This window comes from Xiphias gladius, chromosome 1, assembly GCF_016859285.1.
Source record: "Xiphias gladius isolate SHS-SW01 ecotype Sanya breed wild chromosome 1, ASM1685928v1, whole genome shotgun sequence".
Lineage (NCBI taxonomy): Eukaryota > Metazoa > Chordata > Actinopteri > Istiophoriformes > Xiphiidae > Xiphias > Xiphias gladius.
Genome location: NC_053400.1, coordinates 18,253,923 through 18,275,766, shown reverse-complemented (window position 1 = coordinate 18,275,766; position 21,844 = coordinate 18,253,923). Strand labels below are relative to the sequence as shown.

The following is a 21,844-nucleotide window of genomic DNA, read 5'->3' as shown; positions in this document are numbered from 1 at the left end:
GCTGGTCCCACACAGTGGGAGATGCTGCGGGAGTCAGCACACGCTGTCCTGGGTCGCACTGACACGCCACCTCGTTATCTCTACTTTATTACCATAAACACCACATCCAACTTATTTTCAATGGGCTGCAGCGTCTCAGCGCATTTGAAAAAAAAAGCAACGTATTGATCTTAAATAAGTTGTATTCGAAACGTTTCCTAGTTGTTACATTTATAAAGCGTTGTCCGTGGTTTGTTTAGTTTTTCTTTCTCTCACAAAGCTGTTGTGTGTCATACATATCGTGCTGCAGAGGGATGGGAGCAAGGTTGGCTCGCCAGCCCGGCAAAGTGGGCAAGTTGCTGCAGGGACGCTGACCTCGAGTGGCCCACCCTCACTGCATGTCAGTTCGACTTGGTAATTTGATGAATTGTACATTTGTTAGGGAATCTACACAACCTACTAAAATAGGTGGGTCCTGCATTATTAGCTAGTTTTGCTGCGTCTCGTAGAGGGGTCCTGTGTCAGAATCTAGTTTTTGAGACCCCTTTATTGTCATTTACATTGCACACAAATGGAGCATATGCCTTTAGTAAACTCAGATTACCCAAAACCCACACACTGAGTATTATTCCAGCATAGCAGTACTGGTTGCACTGAGTTTGATGGAAATTTGGAGGGGACAAGGTACATACACATCGCACAGTGGGGTGGGGGCCACCAAACAGGTTAGTCCAAGGATGTCAGCCTACTCCCATGCCGGCAGCACTGCGGAGGGACGTCAACTTGTTCTCAAAACTTTGACTCCCTCTTTCCGTGTTTGCAATTGAAGTACTAGATCTGTTAAGAACAATATAATAAATCATGTTTTGTTTTGTTGTTTCACACATTTGTATTTTTTCTGCTGTTCTTATGAGCTGTAGTTGTAAGTGAGTGTCACATAAGCCATTAAATATATGCTTTTATAGCTGGCATTTTTTTCAGCAATAGCCGCTCAGTGGATTTGCATTCTGTAGATGAATTGCAGGTCTGCCTTTCCTGTGCAAAATTCAAATAAGATACCATTTCACAAGAAATGATGTATGCATGTCCTGGACATGATGAAAAGCCAGTGGCTGCAATATTTTATTTGGAGTCTCCCATTAATGAGGTGAAGTGGAAACCATACCTTTGTCCTAAAGATCCTACATGTAACCAAGCCAAATAAGTACATTTTAGTAGACTGCAATGTATTTATCCCACAAAGCATTTTATTGTGAAATATATGGCCACTGGTGATCTTTATATTTTTCCTATACTATGTACTGTATATACTACATATACTTTATACTTTACTACAGCTGAAATTATACCTCATTATTTTTTCGCTGTAATGTTTTACATACATTTTGGCAGAAGCTTGCTAGTCATATATTTTTTTAGTTCAATACCGAATCTCATCACCCTCACATTAAAAGACATAACTCAACTTTTATGACACAAAATAACTGCATTCAGTACTTTTTTTATTTTGATGAATGCGTTTTACATTGACAAGCACAAAATTCTGTAAGTCCCCACCTAGTTTGCTGCCTTATCTTTCAGAAATCTAGTGTCTCTGGCATTGTACATATATAGAACCACAAAAACATCTTATTACTGTCTCAGTTCACAGGTGCCTTCAGCGATTCTAATCCAATACACTTTGTTTCAAATACAGTGAATTTCTTAACATGGTCTGCTAGCTGTCTGTTCTGCGTGTGAGCAGAAAAAAAATACAAAAAAAAAAACAAAAACCCGGTGTTCCTACACAAAGCTGGCTCTGTAAGTGGGACAGAAAAAAAGTGGCCCGGACCGAGCCACACAACACTATTCCAGCCAATCAGCAACAGGGGGCGTTAGTGCTCGTGCACGAGACAAGGGGACGAAGAAGAAGAAGAGGGGTCATATGGGGTGGGAGGTGGGGGGATTCAGCGGGACTAGATAAGGTAAATCTGGGACATGCTGACATGCTGAACCCCACTAATTAATCGCATTGTCAAGGAGAGATGGCCGAGAAACAGCCAAAGAGGAGAAGATCAGAAGAACAAAAACTGAAAAAGAAGGGCTATGATCAGGCGAGGGGGAAGAGCCGCGTTAACATCGGTGAGGCTTTCCAACGGTGGAGAGACCTCCGGGAGTTGAAAGGCATGAAGGCGGATGCGGAGGTTGCTCTGTTTCTGCTTGACAGGTGGGTAACAACACTTTTGCTATGTTTCCCAAAGCCGATAGGTCAATATGGAGTGAAGGGAGGGGTGTATTTGTTCTAACATCAACAGTCGTTCTCCACAATTGCTTACGCTTACGCCGTCGTTCGTGAAAACCCAGTCAAGTCAGCCGCCGCCTGGATTTCGATGCTTGTATATTCGCGGTTTTACGGTACGGGTGCTTGGCGCGGCCAAACAGGACGAAGACAGACCCTTATTTCAGCAATTATTTATCACATTTTATATAACAAGTAAAAACTACATTATATTGCACATAATGTGAAATGCAGTTATATTAAAATTAGAAGTTATTGTAATGTACTGTTTTTCAAGCTAAAAAAGGGAGCTCAAAAGTCTTACACCTGTCAGAATCATTTCCTTCATAGGTTAACTGACATTTTCAATGGATTCCTGTTTGGGGTGACCATGGCTATGACCATACAAATATTGATTATGGTTTTACTGTAACGTTTTTAAGGAAATTTATAGGGAATTTCATCTTAAATTACATTATAATGTGTTCATAATTTACTCATATTGAACTATGATTTTTTTTTTTTTTAAATCCTTCATCGTTGACATGAAACTTTGAATGGATTCCTGCTCAGAATGACCCTGACCATGTCCATGCCAAATTTCGTGCGATTGTACTGCACAGTTTCTGAGACTATTAAAGGGAAAGCCATCTTAAATTACATTATAACACATTCATAATTTCCTCATATTTGAAGTCTCACAAAAAATTTAATAGCTTAGCTGCAAATTTCAATGGAGTCCCTTTTTAGGATGACCCTGACATGTCAAATTTCATGTGGTTTTACTGTATATTTTTTCAGAAAATGTAAAGGCCGTATTTTAAACAAAATGAACATTTCAAAGAAATTCCATTGTGAAAGTACTCAGCATGTCTTCCCTTTCATAATCAAGTCATAATGTGTTTTCCAGTGCCATTTTTGTATAACCTACATTCAAAATCACCTTCAACTTTAGAATTACTTATGCTATGTAAATCGTCAATAGAGCAAGACAAAGATATACAGACAGAAGAGAGGGAATAGGTAAATACAAAGACAAAAACAAACCATTTTTTATTTGTGAACTTAACATAATGCAGTGTCCTAATATACAATGAAAAATTGTTAGTTTTATCTTTCCTTTAGGCCGTGTTTTACAATATAGTGTTGTGTTTATTTCAGACGCCAGCTACTTCCATCTGTAACCTCTAACATCAGACTGCAAACAGTGTTGGTGGCTCCAGCACTGGTGGACCTTTTTGCATTGGCTATGCGTTGCACATTGATGCGTGCCCTTGCTAGGAGAAGTTAACGAATCTTTTTTTAAATATATTTTTGTTATTAATAAAGTTATATTTAAATTTGTACCTCCTGTTCTAATTGATATTTATGTTCTGTTACGTCATATTATCCAATCATTTAGCACACCATAATCATACATGTAAATTATATGTATTGCTTTGATAAAAATAAAATAATGGAATACTATGTAATCTCATCAGATCTCATTTTACATTATTCTATATTAATATGATAATGTTATATCTAATATTTGTATTTGTTTGTTATTACATAATTTATTTTTTGTTTCTGTTCTGATATTTGCATGATATTAGCACAAGGTTCTTCATGTAGCTTTAGCGAATGCTAGGCCTAAATATTTTCATGGTGTTAATGAAAAAAAGAGTAAGATTCTAAAGCCATGTTTATTTAAAGGGTCAGCCTGAACAAGACTAAAATGAAAATTTCAGGTAACCTATTAAAAAATTTTTTTTAGGTCACTTCAAATATGAGAAAATTCACAATGTTGTAATGTAATTTGAGCTGACTTTCCCTTTAATTTTCTATAAAGCTGTACAATACAATTGCATGACATTTGACATGACATAGTCAGGATTATTCTGAACAGGAATCAATTGTAAATTCCATGTGACCTATTACAGATTGTTTTTTAATTTAATATCTAATATGAGGACATTTGAATGTGTTATAATTTTATTATACTTGCATATCATACAATGTGCAATATAATGTCGTTTTTAATTGTTATATAAAATGTGATCAATTGTTGAAGTGGAGGTCTTGCCTTCATGCTTTTTGGCCGCTCCAAGCACCCATACCGTAAAACAACGAATAGACATGCATCAAAATTTAAGCGGCGTCTGGCTTGACCAAGTTTTCACAAACGACAACTCAATTTTTTTCTTTTTCTTTATTTCTTAATTTTAAAGAACACATATACATGACAGAGAAAATCAATCATATAAAACCTAATTTTTTAAATTCTTTTATTCCATATTTTATTCATATTTATTTTGTCTGTTTACTTTTGTAGCGCTTTTTAAACTTAATTTAACCTTGTTTTAATTTAGTTTGTTGCTCGTTGTACAATATGTTCTATTGTTGTAACTCCTGGTTTAGTGTGATGTCACATTTTCTATTTGTTACTTCTTATATACCGTATTGAATTTTTTGAATTATGAAGTTCAGATTATAAGGAGTATTTGACATACATTTATGTAGTTGAAACAAAAATTTAATGTATTTACTTATTTATTTTTTGGACAGTGAACTTTTGTTGAGTTTATGCCTTTATTCTGAAGGATTCAGACCAGAAGTGTTGTTGTTGTTGGCGGAAATCAGACGGGCATTTGAAAACAAGCTAACTTTATTTGTCTTTAGTATGCATATTATCTCCATTTAAACAAATTATGAAAGAAGGGACATTTTCGTCACGGCGAAAACAACCCTAAGATGTTTATCAGAAATCAGCTCCAGTGCTGAAGAAATCGGAACCAGTCCATCGATCTGAAGAAGGTCTGAGAGTGAGAAAGGAAAGCGACCATCTGCGAGTAAAAACAAGGATCAGAATATCCTATTGCTTCACAAGGTGGGAGAAAATTAAAAGAAGAGAAGAATCTACGACTGATGGAGACGTAGCTTATTTGAGTGCTGGACTTTTACATATAAATGAACGTCCGTTACATTGTAGCCCTTGCCGGACGAGTTTGTACAATGGTGTTTAAGCCTGTCCATGCAAGGTAAATCTGTATTTTGCAGTAAATGACAGTTTTAAATCTGGTGTCTGTGGCGACATTCCCGTGCTGGCGCACCGATAGTGATGCGTCTTACGTCAGCCAACAATGATTGGTTTGCCAGAGCTGAGGAGGGGAGCAGCCTTAGCGACGGAGACCAAGTAGGCTACAGTAACTAGGAGTATGGCAGAGACAATGGTGAGAAAATGTAGGAAGCGTCCGAGAAAACCTTTCGATGCTCCAGTTAAAAAAGAAACTCGGCGTTCAGAGGAAGGATTACGGTCTAAAAAAGAAAGCGATCGAAGGCGAGGACAAACGCGGATTACTATTGGTGTGGCTTTTCCTCGTTGGCGAGCGCTGAAAGAAGAGAAGGGACTGAAGGCAGACACGGATGTTGCCTTACTCCTCTTGGACATGTTGGTATTGGTAAAATATTTGGAGTAGGCTATGTATCTATTAGTAGTACTCTACCTAAATAATGGATTATTGTCTTGGAACTGTAGAAATGTCTGTATTCTTGTAACTATTTCTGAACACGTCCCTGGGACTTTCCAGGGTTAGTAGTGTTATGTAGTGTTAACGAGCTAGCTAGCATCCTTAGTCCTTTTGAGAGAATGGGTAAGTCTCTCCCTGAATACGCAAAATCCCCAACGTCAACCAGGGCATTAGGTCCAAGCTGGGTTAATTTAGCTCTTATCCACACCATATTTTGTGACCCGTCAGATTCTGTTACCTCATAAGGATTTCAGCTACTGCAAATGTTTTTATCGTACTTTGTTGTCTTTATTTTGATAGCTACCACATGGTGGTACCATAGTATTTAGATAGGGTCACAAATTTTGATATCTGTGATTTGTGGAATTTTTGGCCTGTCAGAATCAGTGACATTAAAAATTATATGAAAAACTGTTGACCAAATATTGTCAGGTGAATTGTTAGCTATGCAGACAGACCTATACACGGAAGTTTTTGTTATCATAGCAATCAAAATTTGTGACCCTCTCTGTAATATCTAAATATTATAGGGTCACAAATTTTGGCTAACAGCTACCGTGGCTAATTTGTGACCATATCTAAATACTATGGAGTGGCATTTTTGGTAACACATATCATGATAAAGTATAAATCAAATTATGATAAAACATATATGCAATGGCAGTACAACTGAAATTCCTTCAGCATTTGGGTCAGAGAACCTGATGGGTCACAGAGTTTGGCCTAACACTAGCCTGTCATAGGCCTGTTTGCTGGGGCTTAGCCCTGGACATCCCCGGCCCAATTCAACCCCTGCATACATCGCACCAGGTCGCTCACCTGTAGATACATAAATACAACTTACATCCTTTTTTTACAGTTACGAAAGGTACACAAAGGGTTCGTTTGCATCAACCCCCATGAAGGCCGGGGGTAACCATCAACTACCACCTCCCTCATCACTGTCCAGCAATGGCACTGAATCTCAAAGGTAGGCCTTCCTTTGGTGCAAGCACATAAACATTACACTTGATAAACATTATAGTTTATCATTACATCATTACAATTTGATGTACAACAGTAATACCTTTGATTATTTTCCTTATGGAATACATGCAGTGTCATTTGTAAACTATGAACATTGTGGACTTACCTTATATTGTAATGGAGTCAAATGATAATTGGTTACATGTTTGTTGAAACCTAAAGGGGTTTTCAATTGAATGTACTCCACACTATCCACAAAGGCCGAGTATTCCTTAGGAAAAAAGTCTCTTGCAATAGCACCGGTCTGCAGTATGACTTTGTAGCCGTGTGTCTTTGTTTCTAAATCTCTACATGTGTTTGTGTGATAGTTTGACAGTGTCTTCTGTAGATCAAGCCTGTTTGAAAACAAATCACGGCATATTATTTCTTACTGAGTTTTTATGTAAAATCATGGCAACATGGTGTACTTAAACATTTCCCTTTTTTTTAATTAAATGCGGTTCAAGGCCACAATCAAACACAGTACCATGCAGTCCTTCCACTGCACTGGAACTACTTTTTCCTCTGCGCTGGGGAGACACATGACAACTGGACTGTATTAAAGTTGGGTTCATATTGGCTTTCACTGTGGCTTGGGGATGCACACTAAGATATGAAAATATCAATTTCTTTTAAAAGTCTGCTACAAATTTTACTTGTCATTTCTTCCAGCATCTGCCTCAGGCTTAGGCTTTGTTGTTTTGTTTTGTTTTTTTTTAACGTGCAATTTAGGTAATTGAAGCAGCATTGCAGAGAGGCTAAAAAGCACTAGTTTACTCCAGCAGATCATAAATAAAACGTTTAATAAAAATATGTGCCTGTTTAACATGAAATTATATGACAGACAATGGACTGTTATAAATTATGATAGATAGATCAGTATATAAATAGAAAAAAATTGAGATGTTCTTATCTTTAACTATGTGAACAATATTTGACAGACACTTTTAAATTTTGTTACTGTTTAGGAGTTTTATAAACCTGGCTTACAGGTCAGAGAAGATAGTTTGGTGTGGGTGTTCAGGCTGCATGAAGTAAAAGAGGGGGCAGGCATTAACTGAAACTATAATGACTGAAAAAGGAACAAGCTTGAAACTGAAACTGAAAAAAACGTAAGGGTGATGAGAAGTCATGGGTGTTGGAGGCCACTTGTACATTTACTAATGACTGCAGCCACCAGGGTTTGACCCCTTTACTCCTCGTAAGAGGTTTTTTTGCTTTGTCATACTCAGCTAGGACCAGAGATTTACAACCAAGATGTTACAAATTGCCCAAACGCAACCAAAGTTGAAATACAGTATGTAAATAAGTAGCCTACAAATTAATATACCAAATACTTTCTCGATTGAGAAAATAGTGTGGTGGTCTGTAAAAGGTCAGAAAATGGTCAAAAATGTCCATGAGAATTCCTCAGAGTCCAAGGAGACCTCCCCACATAACTTTTGTTCTCAAACACTCAAAAATCCAAAGATATTCTTTTTACGATTATATAAAACAGAGAAAAGCAGAAAATCCCAGACATTTAAGACTTTGGGCATTTTTGCTTAAATATGTACTGAAGTGATGAATTGATTATAAAAATAGTTGTCCATTAATTAGAGTAACTGACTAATTGTTGCAGCTATAAATACAAATCAAGGATGAAACACTTCACACAGAGCAGGATATCATAAAATTCATGCGTGAAGTTTATGAGAAACAACTGGGGTGCTGGTGCATCACTAGGGGTTGCCCCTCCTACCTTATCCAGATGTTTTATTGAATGTGGCCTGTCACACCTAGAGTAGCCTCAGTAAACTCAGTCCCAGAACCACCAACACTTTTGGAATTGTTCAGATCTTCATTCATTAGCAAACAATAGACTGATTGTAAAAACTACATGTTAATTGGATAAAGACTACACACTTTGACTCTGGCTTCAGTATATTATCTGTCAACCTACAGAAAACATCGGACTGCAAAAAAAAAAGTCTAAATGTTGCTGTGTGTGAACACACTGAGTTGTTGCCAGCATGCCACAGGTTGTTCTGGTAATTACATTAATCCTGGTAACACATTTGGCACAAGTGAATTACATCAGGTGATACTGTATTTAAGTAAATGTTAGTCAAAATTGGGTAAAATATGTGCTGATTTAAAAAAACAAAAACAAAAAAAAAACCCTGTCCCATTATGAATACACACTGTTTCCAATATGTGTGCAACTTGAATATGTCAAGCTGAAGCTACAACTTCACAGTAAAGGCTGTTAGGGAACACTTGTTAAAATACAAAAGATGCAATTACTGAATGTGGGAATAGGGTAATTATTAAAATGTGTCCTATAGCTGCTATTTATGTATTAGTTACATAGCAAAAATGTGTCAAAACAATCCATATAGGTTGATGATGATAGCAGAGTGTTAAGTTTGGCAGAGGCTGTTGACAGTTACTGTACATAGTTACAGTGCTGTCTAGCCTGACTCGTTCAGATGAGGTTTTTCTGAAAGAAATTTTGTCCCTGAATTGATACATTATGTTGGTTAACTGCTAGAGAACAAGTCATTATTTAGCCCCCAATGTAAAAATCACACCCAATGTTACTATTCTGAATATAAATTTTCTGTGCAGTAACTTGTACAAAATAGTAGTAGTGTTTTGAGAGAGACTTTGCCTAAGCCCAAGGAAATAAAGGGCCCGAGCAAAAAGCCAGTAGACACTCCAGCACCTCAAACCATGTAGATTTTAGATGAAAGGTATCTGTGATTTCCATGTGCTATAAGGTTGATCTTATCCTATGAGGATAAAATCATACAAAATGTATTAACAGTAAAAACACCACTGAACATATTGTACTATTGAGAGAAACAGCAGGACTCAAACACGTGATGTGTTCATGTCCAGTTTATAGTGTAACTCTGAATGGCAGCCATTTTTTATTAAACAACAAAAAATATTAAACTTCTAAATCAAAACAAAAAAAACAGGCAAGAGGATATTAAACGATAATTTGTCATCTAAAGCAAGTTTTCTCATATGCTGAAACATGAATCCATGGGAGGCACCTCCGCCCTGTATTATTAATTCCAGACTGCCACCTGTTGGACAAACTCAGCTCATACAAACTTGAGCAGATGTTCTTCTCCAAATGGAAATACCCAGATAAGCAGATAAGAATAGTTTCAATATAGTTTTTGTGTTAAGAAATTAGTTAACAAAATTTAAAAAGCAGTTAGAATTGATTGTAAACAGATGTTTCAAAGCTATATAGTAATTTAAGCAACATGTACATATTGTGCAAGTAAACATGCTAATATGACATTTTTGTACCCTCTTACAAATGTACTTCGCCTTCAACCCACACACTAATTCACCATTATCCAAATTGTGTGGACTATGGCAGCCTGTATCGACCTGTCAGAGGGCTGCATCCATTCATTGTGAAACCATTTTGCAAATTTTTTCTTAGTAAACGATTTTTCCTCCCAAAGGAGTGCAGCCTAAGGTAGCCTAAATATTTTAGATAACACCTCCCAATATAACACAATACAATTCAACTGCACCATAAACTATATCTTCCAAAATGACTGTGAAGTTGAATCAACACCCCGCTAAAACAATTTTTAACAAAAACAAGTTCATTTGTTTTCGCTTTTTTTTTTTTTTATAAGTGTGACTTCATAAAAAAATATCTGCAATGTTGCAGTAATAAAAAGGCATTATTACTCAATTGCTTTCCTTATCATAATATTTAATTTTGAGCTTTAGGGCTCATTTTTGATGACCTCGGAAATAGTAATTTCACAAGAAATGCTTGGCACAAGTTCAGTACTGGAAATTTTCTAGAGGCTTCCAACACGTGGAGGACTTCATCAGTGGGTGGAGTTCAGTTGTCAAGTATTCATGGTGTCCAACATAACATTTCTTCCCCATTTGGCCAGTAGATCAGAGTTTTACTAGCCCCTTGTATATTTTCACTGGCCCAGCAGCCAAAAACTGAAAATAACTTTTTTTCCCCATAATTTAATAATTACAGGGGACTTATATTGCAACACTTATGGTAGAAAGACATTTCAACCATACCCTTACACTATAAGACATTAGTTAAATAGACTATATTACATTGTAGAGATGCCATTATTATTATTATTATCATCATCATTATTATTATTATCCTTGTTGTTTTTATTATCTGTCCTTGCCTGATGCAAAAGACATCTTGAATAGTGAGGCAGTCAAAATTTTGGCAAAGATAGGAACAGTAAATAAAACACACACTTCCAGGCACTGTGTGTGTGTGTGTGTGTGTGTGTGTGTGTGTGTGTGTGTGTGTGTGTGTGTGTGTGTGTAGGACAGCTAATGACACCATCATCTGATACCAATCACATTGCTGTCTGTGTTGTTGGAATGAAACTGAACACTATGAAACATCATCACTTATTTTGTCTCTAGTTGGGAGATTTCTGCAAGAAACAACTGCCTGCTAAAAACCCACAGCACTTGACATTAGCCAGTCAGCTACAGTAAAAGTTGACATTAGCTAGCATTAGTGATAGCTCAATGAGCAGTGAGTGGCTGAAACGAAAAAGTCTGTGCTGGGCACAAACACATTGGAACCCATGATGAACAATTTATAAACAGCCTGTCAATTGTGTTGACCTAACATTAGTAGATGTGTTTTCTTGATGAAAACAAATCTCATAGTGGATTATTAAAAAAACAGCTGAGCGCCAAGCAGCAACAATGGCTACAGGGAAAAAGGACAAGTGTATGATCATGTTGGTTTTTTCAGATTTTTATATTAAAGTTAGTACCGGACACTTAACTTGAAACAGCCTCCGATGTCACCGTAGCGGTTTAGTTCAACGCAGCTGGCTACATGGCTCGCTAGCCACAAGTACCTCAGCCAAGTGTCTCATAATAGGGCACTGGTACGTCCAGACCCGGACCTACCAGTGACTGGTCGATCAACTTGCCCTGCATGAACTCTTACTGGTCATGGCCCATTGGTTTTTTTCGGACCCTTGTGCAGTTGGTATCACTTGACCTGCATGAATGAGCGCACGTGTGTCAGCAAAATGGGAAACCAACTCCCTGCATGTTTGTATTTCACTTTACTTTAATTAAAAGCAAGGCCCTCCAGACTGAAACAGTCTCTTTGTGGTTGTTTTTTTTTTATCTCTTTATTTTTTGTTTCGCGTCTCTGTGTGGTCGATCTGTGTCTTTTGGGGGTCACTTGATTGACTTTCCAAAAAGAATTATTGACAGTAAATTCATATGAAGGCTCTGGTCCAAGGGCTACCAGAGTCCCTTGGGCCTGTTCAGTAATCCGACATCTTCACTATTACTCTCTCTCTCCTCCCAATCTACTACATTTTGACCCCTAAAAAAACAAAACAAAAAACAAAACGATGACTACACTTCCCAGAACGCATAGCGGCAACGTCTCCACACTCGTGTTTACGATTAGGGGTCACGTTCTCCAATTGCTGGAGTAGACTGTTGGTCACTGTACTACAAACATCTCAGAAATGGTGGCAGTCGCCAGTCTATAATTCCTCGTTTCTTTTCAACCGTGGGCGGTTTTTGTTTTTGCAACGATGCCGGGGATGTGCTCTGTGCCAGGCTGTAAGGGCTACAAGAAGGCCAGGTCCCGGGGAGTCGTATTCCACTCTCTGCCTACAAGAGACCCGGAGCGATGCAGAAAGTGGTTAAAGGCCATACAGAACCCCAAATTTGACGAAAACACACCAGTAAACAAATACGGCAATATACGAGTCTGCAGCCAGCATTTTAAACCGCACGATTACGAACCGGACATACAGGCAGAACTTATGAAAACAACGCCACGAAAAATCCTCAAGTACAATGTGATTCCGTCTGTTTTCTCTGGAAGACAGCAAGAGGACCCCAGCACATCTCTGCCCGCAGGTGACAGCAGCCGAACAGAGGTAAATACTTTATTTTACCTGTAAAAGGTTGCATTATGTAGATAACGTTGGCTAGAAAGCTACAATGTGTCTTGTCTTTTAACAGCAATTCGGCCGCGAGAGACCAGGTCGTTTGTTGAAACTAGGCACAAATTGTTGAAGTTTGGTGCAGTACGAACCAGAGAAACCGGAGGAAAAAACTGTATTACCTGTAATCTGCCTCACACTGGAAAATCCTACAACACCCAGTGAGCAACGGTTTCTGCCAGGGACGGCGTGTTTACGAGAGTCAACCGGCAAAATTCATTTCGCAGTGAATTCGCGAGTGGTGGCTTTGGTTGAGCTAAGAAACGTTTGTTTTACTCATCGTGATGTCCGCTCGCGTCGCATCGGCGTGCAAGGGCCGTGGAAAGGAAACTTCCCACCGGGTGGAGTTACAGTCTGTTCCCAGCTAAGGACGCGGCGCGTTGCAAACTGTGGCCGAGAGCACCGTGGCGGGCAGTCGGGAAAACCTCGGGGTTTTCAACGGCACTGGGTTCGGGAGTCGACTGGGGGGGGCGAAAGGGTGACCCAGCTACGCCCGCCCCCCCCAACCGACAAAAGAAGCCGTAGTTCCCCAGTTTTCTTTAGTTGTAAACTCAACGTCTTTGGGTTTGGACCCCTTTTTTTTTTAATAGACTAAACAATCAATAAATATTGAAGACTAAAATAATAGTTTATTGTACACTTGCCGTATGCTTATGATGGAATAATATTACCTTGCCCGAAGTTTTCTGTCAGTTAATTACTCGACCAACAGGGGGGGGGCGGTTAGATGAAACACAACATTACTACAAACGAGCACAATATATAGTAAAACAGTCAAAGTCTTAAAACGGGATTTTTGGCGCTCTGGCCCTGGTACAAAATGAAGGGCCCGTCATGGTTGATGTTGTGCTTCAGTGGTGCAATTTTCTGATAAATTTGCCATTAATCATTTCATGAGGACCCAGATGGGTTCTGTCCCTGGGGCCTCTGGGCAGTTACCCTCTTTGCCCCGGGGCCCAGGGACCCTCTTTGCCCAGTCAGTAATCCAGGATCGACGATACACTCTCATGACTGAACTCAGCACTTCGCCCGATACTCCGCGGTAACAGATACATGGCGTTCAAACCTGACGGGAAAAGTTAGCCAGAGTTTGTGCCTCTCGTGTGTTACCATTAAATGCGAGTCAAGAGTTAAGCATCCCGTTTAAAAATAAATTACACTTAATCTTTGAAAAACCCTGGGGGAAAAAAAAATTGTAGAATACTTGCTACTGCTCTGAAATGATCAGAGTCCAGAGTGCTGAAATAACACATCTACTGGCTCATTTTGTATGACACCAGAAAAATATGGTGACTGGTGACTTTGTATAAATATATACATTAATACAATGTAACACCAATCTAGTCAGACAATGTAACCGATAATGAAATGTTCAAGTATTGTTTCAGGTTGTACATGTTTAGTATGAATATATGTACTTTCAGGATACCATCTTTGTTTGGATCAGAAAACAGGACTCAACTTGAGAGATGGGTTAAAATATTTCTTATTGTGAAGCAAACCGAACAATTTTTCATCCAGATGATTTTATGATGATTTTTCACGTACCGTCAGAGCAAGGATAAGTATTTTTAAATGACCTTGTGGGTTTTTCCAAACATTTACCTCAGTGACTCAAGTGTAATGGCAGTACCTGAGAGGCACAAGAGGCACTTTGTGTTCCAAAGTGAAATTTGTGGGAAATGTCTGTCAAATCTGACTAGCAAGTGGGCTTATGTCAAACTGCTTTTTGTTTTAAACTAGCCGAAGGCTCCCAGTACAGATGCTCAAGCCTCTACCTCAGTGGTTTCAGGTTCCAGCGTGGACAGCATGTTGCAATGGGCCTCTGTGCCGACTTCAGTAAGTATGATGTAGTAACCCTATGTTATTAAAATTTGGTTTTCTGTTTTGATGAGTTAACATGTGGTTAATTTGTGTCAGGAAAGAGTTACTTATATGTATACTAGTAAATTAGACTGCTACCCTTGATTCTAAATTTAGTATGTTATTTTTTAATTTGTTCTGCTAGTTTAACAATCACTGTTTTTACTCAAGGGTCCGACTACATCTTCACAAGCTTCTTTCTTGGGTGTTCAAGGTACTGGTGTGGATACTGCATCACCTTCTCCTTCCCTGCTAATTCCTGTAAGTATAACACTTACAGGAATTGTGAACCCTATTCAGATGAGTTTCGGCTACTTTTAACTAATTTCGAATTATACATCTGTCTCTGTTATCCCAGATTTCCTCAGGAGCTCCACGCACTTCATCCCAGTCCCCTCCACCAGCTGATCCCATTGAAAATGTGTACAGCTTGGCATCTGTTGATCGTCTGAATGAGAGCTTTCACCAAGAGTCTGAATTTAGCTGGACAACAGCATCAAAATCGGACAAGAACACAGAAAAAGACTTGAGTCAGTCAAAGACTATTGTGAACGACAGTTGTTTGATGGAGCTGTTTAAGAAGTGTCAGACATGTGGACAGACCATAACCAAAAAGAAGGTGTCTCACTGTGGTGCACAGAAGAAGGTGAGGTGGAGCTGCCTTGGTGGACACAGGGGCACATGGATGTCATCACCTCACCTTTGGGAGGCGTTTCCTGAAATCCACCTTCTTACAGCTCTTGCCATCCTTTTTTCCGGAGGCACCTTTACATACTTTAAAAAATGGGCCAAACATCTGCACCTGAATTTCATGGGGAATAAAACTTTTTTTGAAATTCAAAAGGCATACTTCAACTCAGAAAAGAAACAGATGATCAGGTCTGAGCAGGAAGGAATCTATGCAAAGGGGGTCCACCAACAGCTGGACGCAACTCCACTTCACATTGCAGGTGATGGTTGCTTTATTTTTCCTGGACTCATCATCAAGAACTAAACAGTGTTAGTTGTTATGTCTCGTGTTTCTCAGGGGCTGGATTGATCAAATTGGGTAGATACAAGACCAAAACACTGTACTCATAAAGGCAGAAATATGCATGCACTTTATTTTTTTCAGATTTGTACGCATGGTCCCATATAATAAATCACCTTCATAATTGTGAAATTATGTGCACATGCACAAACCAGTTTAGATTTATGTAGACATACCCTGAATCAACTGGTTTCATAAAAACATCCTTATCTGCACCACCAGTCAAATGAACCACAAACATTTAAAAAAAAATTTCTTTGTAATATTATTTGTATGTGTATGTTGCTGGTCAGCTGGATGTCAGCTGTGTGTTAAAGTGCAGCTTTTAACATGAGACAAGAAACAATGCAAAAGTTGGCTGTTTGCTTTGAGCTGGGTTTGTTGTGTCAGGCCCCTTTAGATCACTGTAGTTTAGTTTGTATTCATCATGTCACTCAAGTAATCACCAGAAATTACTTTGTGATTTACTCTGAATTGCATTAATGAGTCAGAAATTGAAATCTTGGTACGAAATAATAAATATTTTCTTGTAACAATTTTGCTTTTACTTTAAAGATCCTCAGAAGAAAATGAAGGCCATGTCGAGGGGAAGAGAGAAAGGCGCTCTATCATCATGGTCCAGGTGAGGCATCAAGCACAGGCTAAACTTCTCATACATGGGAACTAATTTTACACAACCTAGTCTGTTTACTTGTAATGGGAAGTACTAATCAGCATGTCTAACTGTCGTATAAAGTCATCTCTGGATCAAGGGGAAACCATGGCAATCCAATAAAATTACTCATGTGACATCAATCTGGTAATCTGATGTTGGTTGGGAGACTACAATTTTTTCAAGGGAAAGCTCGCCTTAAACTGGGCATGTTGAGTTTGAAAGAAGTGGGCTGGCCTAACAACCAACAAGTCTGGAGAAACTTAGCAAATTGTCTGAAGCCCCTAGCCTCCAGAGATGCAGAGAAGAATGATAATTTTCTGTGGGTGATCAGTGCAAGAAACCCCTTTAACACAGTAATTTAAGTAAGTTTTATTTAAAAAAAAAAAAAAAAGATTAGTGAAGCTTAGAATTTAAACCTTTTAAAGAGAGACAGGGAGGTTAATATGATACAAATGGTAGACGTGAGGTTGTTGAAAAATAAATTATGACTTTATTAGGTGAGCTTTTTGGTTGCACCTGCTAATGGAGTATGAGGTCACCACTGAAGATGCTTTGTCTTCCAGGAAATTTAACTCCCCATGGGACCTTCAATAAATAATAAATTAATATATTGACCAGGATGATGTCAGACCTGTGGCAGGTAGGCCCCCGTCCAGGGTCTGGTAGGCTGCTGTTTGACTGGGATGTCGGTACTTTAAGTTCCTGTCCAAGTCACTCCTAGACTAACTCTATTGTATTTTCAGCGGGATAAAATTGATCTTCTAAATATTTACATGATATGTTTGGTAATAATTTAATAAGGACTATTCTAATATTTGTATGTGTGTGTATATATATATTATGTTTTTATATGCATTACTGTGTTTTTTTTTTTTTCTTTTTCAACTGTCCTTCCATGTATCCTCATCTTTTAGCACAAAATAAAACATCAATAAAGACATTTAAAGCTTTTGTCTATACAATGAAACCGCGTGCCTTGATTTCCGGGAAGTCCCATACCTTGTATTTTTTGTCATATTTCTAAATGGTATTGTGATATCGGGAATGTGACTGATTTTTACAACCATTGCCAAGTAACTCATTTACCTTAAAAAGACCCACAAAAAAAAATTACTTATCATTAAAAAAAAAAATTTATTCAGGAAAACCCTTAATAATAGATTTGTTGACTGATTGACTAAGAGCTGTGGACTTCAAAGTACACCAAGAAGTAAAAGATCTTTAAAAGGTACAGGGCCCTTTTACCTTACTGCCCAGAACTCTAAACATGTTTTAAAGGCTCAATGGTGACTGACAGCTTCAATTATAGAAGTCGTTCCACTGTGGGGTCATGAGGTGGTTTAGTATACAAGCTTAGCATAGTAAGCATAAGACTCCCAATGTAGGTTTCAAATTTGGAATACTAGCTTTAAGACTATGCTGTTCATGAAATGTTTAATGAAACTACCATCCAGGTTGTGAGTGGTTTTAAATTCTGACTGACACAGCTAGGTTTCAAACAATTAGAGAGATTTATAATTACAGTCTTTTAAAGTTAACATTGAAGTCTGTATTTCACTTATGCTCTACACAGTTGGTTTCATGGTACGCATATATTTTTATCTTTACTATTTTTTGTTTGAAGACACAAACATTTGTGTTTGCACTTAAAGTTTGTTGAAAAAAAAATGTTCCTACTAATCCCCAACTCTCTAGCCATGCAGGTAGTTTCGGTTTGATTTGGCATATTTGGCAAATACATATGATATTAACATCTGCTGACTCTGCAAACAGTTTTTGGTACAAACTTGAAAAAATTGCATTTGTAAAATTCAGAGGAAATGAGTGTTTGCTTAATCAATGTCCAGATTCCTCAGTCTAATCCACAGCTTTTAGAATTACTTTCTATAATAATTATGACTGAGATAGTTGTCTGCTTAAAAATTAGATTTGTGCTTTGTTTTGTCTGTAATACCTGCTTTCACCACTGACACACTCAGACAAAATCAACCAGGTAAACGTGAAACAGGTTGATCTGTAACTCAGGTTTTTTTTATCAGGCCAAGGGTACATTTGCATGATAAAAATTGTCCAGATGAGATTTTGTGTCTAATGATAAGGTTTCTTTTTACAGGCATGAAAAGAGATCCTCAATAACGATGACCTCTACTAGAGCTTGCATACAAGAGCCTACCGCACTATCAAGTCTTAGACATGTATCAGCCTCTGAAAGGTAAGTAATCATAACCTTGCTTTGTTTTTTTTGGCTGGGCCTTAACAACGGTCCAGCCAAAAAATTTAAAAAAACTTTTAAAATGAACTGGCGCAAACAGGTTCTATTACTTCATCGGGGGGTGTTTATAGGCAGTGCCAATTTAGTACTTTTGTCACAAGATTTACAGACTTTTCACATGCCTTTAACAACTTTTTTTCAAAAAAGGACTTCGCGACAAATCTAGCTACTTTTTGGACAAACCTTAGCTACTGTCCGTAGAAGGGTGGTCCAGCTATATACTACGTTTTGACCTAGTCTGACATCCTTTTACCGCATACTTTTTTTTTTTAATAACCCCAAAAATTTGCCTTTACTTAAATCTATTAGCAGTGTTTGAAAGGAAACATGGGGAATGACAAAGGTAGATGACATTAGAAGCTAATTGGCCGGAATTGAACCAGGAACGTGACAGTTACTTTGCGTCAATGTAGACTGCTTGTATGTTTTTTTGTTTTTTTTTATTGCTTTGCATGCTCTGGGTTACTCCATGGCTTTTGCATTGGATCACATTATATTTCACAGGCGTTCCTGTGGGTTTCACTGCATTGGTGTCATATTATACAATTAATGTCCACATGCTGTAACAACTTTTGAATTGTCAGAAAATTATTTTCTGTATGACTGCAGAGGTAAACGGCACCAGCATTGGTGTACTGTATTGACTTTCCTAAGATACATTTTCACTCCCTGTCTTATTCATTGTCCTAACTGTGACATGTCATTTTCAGTTTCGATGAGGTGGAGGTCACTATTGACGAGGATGATTGCAACAGTGTAAAGAACAGAATGTAAGTTTATACTATATTATACAGCATATATTGTATCGTAATTTGTGTTTCTGTGTCTCATTTGATTCTATCATCGGATGTTTTGTTTTGTTTTTTTAATGTAATAGATCTGACTTGGATAGTGATATGGAAAACATCACAGAAACTACTGAACTGAAAACATCAGGAGCAGATGACAGCTGTGATGAAGAAGTTTACGTACCACTAATTCCTCAGAGGTACCTGTATGTCTTTGATGAGGCTCATTTTCAAGAATGTTTTTTAGAAAATCAAAGTTATTCTTGTGTACTTCATCAGTCATTGAATGGGAGCTTGGCATTTCTCACAATCATAAGAATATAAATAGCAGTGGCAAGAACAATAATAATACCATTAAGTGTACTTATTTATTTATTTGATTGAGTCAGTATAGCTACATGTGTGCACATCCTTGCTAAAACAACAAAATCTCAAATGATTTGCTGCACCTCTTTTCCTCTATTGCTACATTACTTGACTTTAATTTGGGGATTACTTGTACATTGTTTGGAAGAAGTATTACGTAAAAATGTTGAAGACTAGAAAGATATCAGTAAACATTTGTCTGGTTATTGTATGTTACGGAAACCAAGTGTGTCATTCATTGCTGTTTTCTGTTTCAGGTCCACAACATCTGAGCTTTTACTGGAATGTGAAGAGGAGGAGCTGGAGCCATGGCAGAAACAAACTTCACAAGTTCACTGTAAAGATGAAGATGACGTTGGAGAGCTGAGTATGTAACAGCGTTTCTTAAAGAACATGTTGGTGTTGTGGTTTTTAAACATCCAGCTTTTGTACTCCACTGAGATGGAAATAACTGTTTAGTAAAAACTTGTCATCAAATACACTTTGCGACTCAGAATGGCTTGTTATTTTTGATTAAATATTAATAGTTAGTCATAACATTGATATTTGAGTGATATTTAAAAAAAATAGTGGTACTAATAGATTGATTGAGTTAGACTGCTAGCATGTCTGTGTGCTGTAGCACATATTCTCAGCTAAAATTTTATTTTACAAAAGTTAAGATGCATCCAACTTTGATCCTTTTGTATGTTCTTAAAGCTAACGACCAAATAGATTGTAAGGCGGAGCCTTCACCTCTCCAGAGAAATGCAGTGATGACTTCACCACCGAAGTTGAAAACAGAAACTGAAGAGCCTGTGGTCTTCAACAACCAAGTAATGATGTTATTAGAATCATTTTATGTAGTTATTTTTAATAACTTATAGCTTGTCATTTAATTTCCGAAATGGTTGTTACATGGGTACTGGTTCTGTATGTTAAAATATGGACTCTGTTTCTATTTCCCAGGGATTCATTGTGGCTTCTCCACAATTAACAAGCAACACTGAGTTCATTGGCTCCCTTGGGATACAGTGTCCTCCCAGGAATTCGTTTGCAGTAGTACCAGGTAAAAGCGTGGAGCGCTCTGAACAGACTTTTTTTGTAACTATTTTCACCTTTTTTAATGACTGTTTAATGGGGCTGATATTCTTGTGATGATGTAATTTTTGTTATCTTTTGTTTAGTTCACCCAAAGAGTTTGTGTGTTGTTTTCCAGCTGGTCACCAGCAACTTTTCCAGAAAGTGGCTACAGCCACAGTAACACCCGGGGCCTATGGTGGTGTCCATTCTTCTGAGGTGCAGCAAATCAGCAACAACCCTGTGTCCTTATCGAGTGTCCAGGGTCCTGCAGTATATGCAACATCATCTAACCAGCTACAGTCAGACCAGTCCAACTCACAGGCCCTCTCTGTATCGGTTTCTCGGCCTCGCTTTACCGTACTTGAACTTGAATCAACTGGCACATCAAACAAACAATAACTATAAAACTTAAATGAAGCGTCTCACATAAATGTGTCATATCAATTGCAGAAACTAATAAGATGCAAGTTGTCTGCATATTTATGCGTCTGTGCAGGCCACTGAGTCTGTTTGCTCTTCTAACATGGCTACTGTCTGAGAAACCCTGCACACAGCACCTGTTACCTCTTTTTCCAAGACCAAAAGAAAAAAGTGGTAGCAGCCTGTCACTTACATTCCACTACAGTACAGCCATTATTTTAATATTATGTTCAGTAAAATAAATTCTTAAGTCAAAACCCATTCTTGCATGCTTCATTGCTGTATTATTCAAATGCATGGTATTGGTTCATAATTTCTCAATAATACATTAAGATGTACTGGGATCAAGCAGTGCTGAATATGATACATACCTTAACATCTCACTCTGAAGCAGCACACAAGTGTTTAGTTTGCTAAAGAAGGCCGTTTTATGAAAGTTGGTCTAAATCTGTGGTTCGCAAACTCTCATGTCCCCTTCTGGACGCCCCCACTCCCATTCAAACTGATTGCATTTTATCAACCAGCAACAGTACTGGGGAAACTAGTAAGAGAAGGAGCCACGTTCAATGAAAAAAAAAGTGGTGGAAAAACATTTGTAAAGCCTGCATTCATAACCAGTGTGTAGATGCTACATTTAAATGG

At 38.0% G+C, this 21,844-nt stretch overlaps 1 protein-coding gene across 7 annotated transcripts; it reads left to right on the top strand.

The window, feature by feature from the left end:
- The first annotated feature begins 2,071 nt into the window (after positions 1–2,071).
- LOC120793277 lies at positions 2,072–21,454 on the top strand. 7 transcript variants are annotated; one of them, XM_040133214.1, is made up of 13 exons: positions 2,072–2,185; positions 6,605–6,715; positions 14,490–14,585; positions 14,824–14,870; positions 14,968–15,559; positions 16,195–16,261; positions 18,408–18,506; positions 19,277–19,336; positions 19,444–19,554; positions 19,978–20,087; positions 20,420–20,535; positions 20,669–20,768; positions 20,919–21,454. In XM_040133214.1, exons 2-13 carry the CDS (start codon positions 6,697–6,699, stop codon positions 21,179–21,181), a joined length of 1,680 nt encoding a protein of 559 aa, XP_039989148.1. In that variant the 5' UTR covers positions 2,072–2,185; positions 6,605–6,696; the 3' UTR covers positions 21,182–21,454. The 7 variants fall into 7 exon arrangements, with proteins under 7 accessions (XP_039989148.1, XP_039989155.1, XP_039989173.1 ...); XM_040133221.1 differs by lacking the exon at positions 2,072–2,185 and adding an exon at positions 4,831–5,105; XM_040133239.1 differs by lacking the exon at positions 2,072–2,185 and adding an exon at positions 4,831–5,256.
- Positions 21,455–21,844: the final 390 nt, after the last annotated feature.